This window comes from Falco peregrinus, chromosome 19 (assembly GCF_023634155.1).
Source record: "Falco peregrinus isolate bFalPer1 chromosome 19, bFalPer1.pri, whole genome shotgun sequence".
Taxonomy (NCBI): domain Eukaryota; kingdom Metazoa; phylum Chordata; class Aves; order Falconiformes; family Falconidae; genus Falco; species Falco peregrinus.
Genome location: NC_073740.1, coordinates 5,234,007 through 5,241,600, shown reverse-complemented (window position 1 = coordinate 5,241,600; position 7,594 = coordinate 5,234,007). Strand labels below are relative to the sequence as shown.

At 69.6% G+C, this 7,594-nt stretch overlaps 1 protein-coding gene across 1 annotated transcript in view; it reads right to left on the bottom strand.

The window, feature by feature from the left end:
• Nucleotides 1-5,929, bottom strand: part of MTMR11 (myotubularin related protein 11) — a 10,912-nt gene extending 4,983 nt beyond the window's left edge. Inside the window, 17 exon segments of the mRNA XM_055792417.1 lie at nucleotides 4-97; nucleotides 341-376; nucleotides 378-566; nucleotides 1,160-1,330; nucleotides 2,271-2,393; nucleotides 2,395-2,447; nucleotides 3,068-3,138; nucleotides 3,364-3,427; nucleotides 3,539-3,660; nucleotides 3,757-3,845; nucleotides 3,937-4,024; nucleotides 4,239-4,480; nucleotides 4,482-4,517; nucleotides 4,663-4,805; nucleotides 4,895-4,967; nucleotides 5,519-5,640; nucleotides 5,762-5,929. Of these exon segments, the coding sequence (XP_055648392.1) occupies nucleotides 4-97; nucleotides 341-376; nucleotides 378-566; nucleotides 1,160-1,330; nucleotides 2,271-2,393; nucleotides 2,395-2,447; nucleotides 3,068-3,138; nucleotides 3,364-3,427; nucleotides 3,539-3,660; nucleotides 3,757-3,845; nucleotides 3,937-4,024; nucleotides 4,239-4,480; nucleotides 4,482-4,517; nucleotides 4,663-4,805; nucleotides 4,895-4,967; nucleotides 5,519-5,640; nucleotides 5,762-5,807 (1,762 nt within the window). The 5' untranslated portion in view covers nucleotides 5,808-5,929.
• Between the last annotated feature and the right edge of the window lie 1,665 nt (nucleotides 5,930-7,594).

Below are 7,594 nucleotides of genomic sequence, written 5' to 3'. Positions count from 1 at the left end.
GGCGGCCGCTCCGCCAGGGAAGGGCTTGGGGTGACAGGGTCCCCTTGGCCAGTGCCCACACGGTGCCGGCCCCCAGACCCGGCCAGGAGTCGGTGGGCTGGGAAATGGGGTGGGGGGCGGGAAAAAACGGGCGGAAAGCAGCGGGGAGGGAAAACGGGGCGGGGGGAACCCCGCAGTTAGGGATGGGGGCAACTTTCTGGGGGGCATGGGGCACCAGGAAAGGATGTATCACAGAGAGCCCCCCAGATTGAACAGGAGGGGGGTCTCGTGCGACACCCCTCAGAGGCTGGGGTCCCTCCCCGGCAGCGCAGCCCCCCCCCCCAGCCAAGCCCCGACTCACCCCGCCTGGGTTCCGGGGGTCTCCAGCGTCAGGGGGGTCCCACGGCGCCGGTAGCACCCGCCGGGTTCCAGAATCGGGCCCGCTGCTGCCGGCTGTAGCGCAGCCCCCAGTCCCAGACGGTGGGCAGCCCCCCGGCACCGCTGCCCCCCCGGCCCCCCCGCCTCGCCCCCACCGGGGGGTCCCGCCAGCCGGTCACCGGCGTGTAGGTCTGGCTGCAGGGCCGGTGCTGCGGGGGGGGGGCGAGGAAGGGGTGAAACGTGGGGAGGGGGTGAAACGGGGGGGGGAGAAGGGTGAAAGGGGGGGGAAGGGGTGAAACGGGGGGGGAAGGGATGAAAGGGGGGAGGGGATGAAAGGGGGGGGGAAGGGGTGAAACGGGGGGAAGGGGGGAAAAAGGGAGGGGGTGAAAGGGGGGGGTGAAGGGGGGGAAGGGGTGAAACGGAGGGAGAAGGGGGGAAAGGGGGGGAGGGGGTGAAAGGGGGGGGAAGGGGTGAAAGGGGGGGAAGGGATGAAAGGGGGGAGGGGGTGAAAGGGGGGGGGAGGGGGTGAAAAGGGGGGGGAAGGGGTGAAAGGGGGGGAAGGGATGAAAGGGGGGAGGGTGTGAAAGGGGGGGGAAGGGGTGAAATGGGGGAGGGGAGGGGGTGAAACTCCCAATCCCCAGCCGGGCGTGCGGCCGGGGACACTGAGGCACGGCAGGCTGCCCGCAGCCAGGCGGAGTGGGAGGGGGTTCATCGCTTTCCCAAAGGTCTCGCCCCCCTGGGACCCTGCGGAGTGGCCCCCCCCGGTGTCCCCCCCCCCTCCCGGTGTCCCCCCCCAGCTCACCGGGCCGCCGCGGCCCCGCTGCCGCTGGCAGGTGAAGAGGAAGGTGCTGAAGTGCGGGGCGAAGCTGCTGTCGTGGAGGGCCAGCAGGAAGGTCTCGGTGAAGCCGAACGCCGCCGGGAACTGCCGCACCAGCTGCCACGTGCAGTCCAGGAACAGCAGGAAAACGGGGGCCTGGGGGGGGGACACCCACGTGCCTGTCACCCACCACGATGGGGAGGGGGTGATGGGGGCCTGGGTGGGGGGACACCCATGTATCTGTCACCCACCACGACGGGGAGGGGGTGATGGGGGCCTGGGGGGGGGGACACCCACGTGCCTGTCACCCACCACGATGGGGAGGGGGGTGATGGGGGCCTAGGGGGGGGACACACCCATGTATCTGTCACCCACCACGACGGGGAGGGGGTGATGGGGGCCTGGGGTGGGGTGACACCCATGTATCTGTCACCCACCACGACGGGGAGGGGGTGATGGGGGCCTGGGTGGGGGGACACCCATGTATCTGTCACCCACCACGACGGGGAGGGGGTGATGGGGGCCTGGGTGGGGGGGGACACCCATGTATCTGTCACCCACCACGATGGGGAGGGGGTGATGGGGGCCTGGGTGGGGGGACACCCATGTATCTGTCACCCACCACGACGGGGAGGGGGTGATGGGGGCCTGGGTGGCGGGGACACCCATGTATCTGTCACCCACCACGACGGGGAGGGGGGTGATGGGGGCCTGGGGGGGGGGGGACACCCATGTATCTGTCACCCACCACGACGGGGAGGGGGTGATGGGGGCCTGGGTGGGGGGGACACCCATGTATCTGTCACCCACCACGATGGGGAGGGGGTGATGGGGGCCTAGGGGGGGGGACACCCATGTATCTGTCACCCACCACGATGGGGAGGGGGTGATGGGGGCCTGGGTGGGGGACACCCATGTATCTGTCACCCACCACGACGGGGAGGGGGTGATGGGGGCCTAGGGGGGGGGGACACCCATGTATCTGTCACCCACCACGACGGGGAGGGGGCGGCGAGGCCGGGGGGGGGGCACCCACCCACGTGCCTGTCGCCCACCACGATGGGGAGGGGGGTGGGGGGGCGCGGGGGGCTCTGACCTCCTGCCGGGGGGTGTCGCGGCGCAGCAGCCCCAGGCGGTGGGGGAAGGGGTGCCCGGCGGCCACCCACTCCCGCTGCACCAGGCTCTGGAAGCCGGGAAGGGTGCGGGAGTGGGGGTCCCCCCAGCAGCTGCACCAGCGAGGACAGCAGGCAGTTCAGGTCCCGGTCCGACGGCTCTGAGGGGGGGGCAAAGCGGTGGGGGGGGGGTCCCCAGTGTGCCACAGCCCCCCGACCCCATCCCGGTGCCCCCCCAAGCCCATCCCAGTGCCCCCCAGTCCCATCTCGGTGCCCCCCAAGCCCATCCCGGTGCCCCCCTCCGGTGCTACCTAACCCAGTGCCCCCATTCCCATCCCAGTGATCCCTGATCCCATCCCGGTGACCCCCAGTCCCATCCCAGTGCCCCCCAGTCCCATCTCGGTGCCCCCCAAGCCCATCCCGGTGCCCCCCTCCGGTGCTACCTAACCCAGTGCCCCCATTCCCATCCCAGTGATCCCTGATCCCATCCCGGTGACCCCCAGTCCCATCCCAGTGCCCCCTGATCCCATCCTGGTGACCCCCTAACCCATCCCGGTACCCCTGAACCCATCCTGGTGCCCCCAACCCCATCCTTGTGACCCCAAGCCCATCCAGGTGCCCCCCAACCACATCCCAGTGCCCCCGACCCCATCCCGGTGCCCCCCGACCCCACCCTGGTGCCTCCCAACCCCATCCCGGTGCCCCCCGACCCCATCCCGGTGCCCCCCAAGCCCATCCCGGTGCCCCCCAGTCCCAACCCGGTGCCCCTCTCTGGTGCTACCTTGCAGGAGGACGGAGCAGCGTCTCCCCGCCAGCAGCGACACCACCTCCACGGCTTTTCTCAAGCAAGTGCTGCGGGGGGGGGCAAAAGGGGGGGGTCAGGGCACCCCGAAACACCACGGCCACCTGCCCGGGGGTCTGCAGCCCACCCTGGGGTGTCACGCACCCACGGCAATGCCCCCGTCATCCTGCACCCACCGCTGGGAGGACCCTCTGCCACGGGGAGGGCTGGTTTTAGGGTGAGGTTCGCCCCCCCCCCCCCCCCCCCAAAAGATGCCCCCCCTCCCACCCGCTCACCGCACGTGGTCCAGCCAGCGCGTCCCCTCCAGCGCCGACAGCCACTTCTCCTCTGCCGCCGCGCCTGCCTCACCCCGGCAAAGAGGGGGGGTTCAGCAGAGGAGAAGGAGCCCCGTGATGGGGCGGGGGGGGATCCGGTGGGGACCCCCCCGCCCCAGCCCCCAGCCCCACTCACCGGGCAGGCAGAGCGCCCGCAGCTTGAGGTGGGCGAGCTGGATGTCGGCCAGGGTGGGCAGCTCGGCGGTGTCGGCCAGCACGCAGGGCCCCCGGCCCCCCAGCAGCAGAGCCTCCAGGCACCTGCCGCGGGGACAGGGACCCCCGGTGGGTCAGGGTGGGGGGGTGGCACCCCCCCTAGACCCCCCCCCCCCCCCCAGGACCCCTGGCAGGACTCACCTCATGTCCTCGCTGCTCGGTTCCGAGGCCGCGTGGAAGCCGGCGGCTCTCAGCAGGTCACTGCCGCCCGGGTGGTGCCAGCACAGGCGCTGCGGGTGAGAGGGGGGGGGGGACACCCCCCGTGTCACCCCCCAGCCCCTTGCTGCTCCCCCCCCCCCAGCACCCCCCCAGGGCACTCACAGGCACCCGGTGCTCCTCGAAGTGGGCGAAGGTCCGCTTGAGGTCGTGGTCCAGGAGCCCGCTGGGCACCCACAGGTACCGGGGGAGGCTGTGGGGGGGGGGCGGGGGGGGCATGGGGCAGCGCCCCCCACGCCCCCCAAATCCTGGGGTGCCATTTCACAGGGTGTTCTCCCCCCAGCCATGGGGCAGACGGGATGATTCTCCCCACACTCCTTCACTGCCGCCCCTGGAGGGGGAGGGTCTCGCCATGCCCCCCCCCAGCAGCAGGGGGGGGGGCCTGGGGGGGTCCCCGTACCCCGTACCTGGGGGCCATGTCAAAGCGCTCGTTGACGGCGCTGACCCTCCAGCCCGCGGCACCCAGGCGCTTCAGCTCCTTCTCCCAGTCGCGCAGGCTCTCGAAGAGCAGCGTGGCAGCCGAGCCTTCCTCCTCCTCCTCCTCCTCCTCCTCCTCCTCCTCATTCTCATCCTCCTCCTCCTCCAGCCGGCCTTCATCTTCGGTGGGGCAGGAGCAGCCACCACGTCCCTCATCGTCACCCCCCCAGCCACGCCGCCTCCCGCGCCTGGGCGATGGCGTTGGCCACCTGCCAGGAGAATCCAGGTGCCAGGATGGGGAACGAGCCCCCCGACCCCCGCACCAAGGCCGTGGGGCACCCCAGATGGAGGGTCCACAACCTCTCCAGCCCCCCCTAGACTGCCAGCACCCCCCCCCCCCCCACCCCAGCTCACCCGAAATGCCTGCGGAGCCAACCCGTTTTCCTGGAAGTAGAAGCGGAGCAGGCGGAAATCCCGGCAGAAGACGGCCAGTTCCTCAGGGATGAACTTGAGGGTGGAGGTGGCCGTCAGCACCTTGGGCTTGGCAAAGCTGCTGGCTGCAGTGGGTGAGGGGGGGGGGGCGGCTGTCAGTGCCCCCCAAGCCCGGCCCAACTCATCCTACGGGGCTGGGGGCTGCCGCTGTCACCTGCCACCAGCTCGCAGATGCAGGGCAGCGCCACGTCGTACTCGCTGGGGAGGAAGGCTCGGGCACCGGGGGGCTGTGGGGGGCAGGGGGTCACCCTGGGAAGGGCAGGGGGCTGGATCCGGGACCCCGCTGCCTCTGCCCCGGTGCTGGGCCCCACGGCTGCCCCTTGTCCCCTGGTGTCCTACGGCGAGGGGGTGGCGAGGGGGTCCCCAGGGAGCGCGGCGGGTCTGCGGCCGATGGCTGAGGGTGGGGCTGGGATGGTGCTGGGATGGGGCCAGGATGAGGTCAGGGATGCAGTGGGATGGGGTCAGGGATGGGGTCAGGGATGGGGTCAGGGATGGGGCTGGAACTGGGATGGGGCTGGGATGGGGCCAGGATGAGGTCAGGGATGCAGTGGGATGGGGTCAGGCATGGGGTCAGGGATGGGGCTGGAATGGTTCTGGGACAGGGCCCGGGATGGGGTCAGGGATGGGGTTAGGGATGGGGCTGGAACTGGGATGGTGCTGGGATGGGGCCGGGATGGGGTCAGGGATGCAGCGGGATGGGGCTGGGGCCGGGGCCGGTACTCAGGGGCCGGTGCCGGGATGGGGCCGATGCTCGGGCCGGTGCCGGCGGCGGGCGCACCCGGGCGGGCAGGAAGGCCAGGCGGCGGTTGGTGCACAGCAGCGTCCCGGGGCCGGGGCCGGGGCCGTCGGTGTCCGCGCTGCGGGGCCGGGCCCCCGCCGCCTCCTCCAGCACCAGCTCCCCTGTGGGAGCGCCGCGGGTCGGGGCCGAGCGCACCGGGACCGGCCCGGCCCAGCCCCCGGCCCCAGCCCGGCCCCAGCCCCAGCCCAGCCCCGGCCCGGTCCCGGCCCGGCCCGGCCCTACCTGGGAGGCCGGGGAAGGCCGGGCGGCGGCGGCGGCGGCGGCTCATGGCGGAGGGACCTTGGCCGGGCGGGACCGGCCGGAGCAGCCGGGGAGCCCCGAGCGCCACCGCCCGGCACCGGCACCGGCTCCTGCTCCTGCTCCTGCTCCTGCTCCCGGTCCTGCTCCTGCTCCCGGTCCTGCTCCCGGTCCCGCTCCTGCTCCCGGTCCCGCTCCTGCTCCCGCTCCTGCTCCCGGTCCCGCTCCTGCTCCCGGTCCTGCTCCTGCTCCTGCTCCCGGTCCCGCTCCTGCTCCCGGTCCTGCTCCCGCTCCTGCTCCCGGTCCCGCTCCTGCTCCCGGTCCTGCTCCTGCTCCTGCTCCCGGTCCCGCTCCTGCTCCCGGTCCCGCTCCTGCTCCCGGTCCCCGCTCCTGCTCCCGGTCCTGCTCCTGCTCCTGCTCCCGGTCCCGCTCCTGCTCCCGGTCCCGCTCCTGCTCCCAGCTCGGGCTCCCAGCGGGGCGGAGCAGCGGCAGCGGGAGGGACGCACTGCCCGCACCTCTCCCGCACCTGCCCGCACCTGCCGGGACCCCCGGACCCTGCCCGCACCCCACCCCCACCCCCTCCCGCCCCGGACCCTGCCCGCAGCCCCCCGCACCTGCCCGCACCCCCCGGGACCATGGGGAGCCCCAGGGCACGGCCCGGAGCCCGCTGCAGGATGGGTGCGCAGCTCCCAGCACCCCGAGGGGACGCACGGTGCGGGATGGGTGCGCAGAGCTCCCAGCACCCCACAGCGGAGAAAAACCCCCAATAATTGGGTGCAGGAGGGGACGGAGAGCGGGATCCCCGCAGGGATTTGGGACAGGAGGGGCTGGGACCCCCCCGAGCCCGTTGGGGCCGAAGCGGAGGAACGAGGCACAGCTGCTGCCCAGGGCTTAATTAATTGAACGTTATTTATTGTCAATGAATCTATGGTAGCATTAACGAAGGATGCGGTGTACAGCCCCATTGCCCCGCACCATCAGTGCTCGCTCCAGCGGTGCTGGCAAGGCGTCAAAAAAAAAAAAAAAAAAATAGCAGCATCACCCCCCACCTAATCATTAATTAAAAAAAAAATGTTGCAAATAAACGAGTGCGGAATTAATTCAGGTCACTTCTTGTTGGGTTAGCGCTAACCAAAGCATCCCACCGGCCTTCCCCGCAGCGGCGCTGGTAACGGCAGCAACGGGCGACGCTTGTTCGGTAAAAGACATGGCTGACGGACGGGTTTTTGGGGACCCTTCCCGAAAATCTTTCATCAACCCCCCAGCAGCAACGCTTCTGCCCACGACACCATTAAGTGCACTTAGTTTAAGCCCTCGGGATGAAGTCGCAGCATCCCCATGGGAGAAAACCCCTCCTGGGGGCAGGATTGGTGCTTTGCCTCCCTGAAAGGTGCTTTGGAGTGAGAGTCCTTCTTGTTCCCCGTCTCCCCCCCCAAAAAATATAAAAATATCGGTGCTGGAAAAATATCCAGTCCCGCATCCCGAAAACTTCCACGCGCTGATGAATAGGAGCTGGTGGATGGTCGGTGTCTTTCAATAAATATAATTTGTATTTAATAGTCCCTTAAAAAAAGGAAAAAAAAAATTAAAATTATTATAACAATTAGTTTCACCATAAAGGAAACAAAAATGACCTGAAAAAATCCTTCGTGGGTCTGGAATCGCGAGGCCTCCTGGCTCTGGGAAAACACCCCTCGAAGGTTCCTCCTCATTGCCTGGAGGTCGGGGGTCTCCCCCCACCCCTCCAGTTTGGATTTTTCAAAAAGCTACAGATTCTACCAACGACAAGAAAACCTGGCAGAGGAATTGGGGTGACGG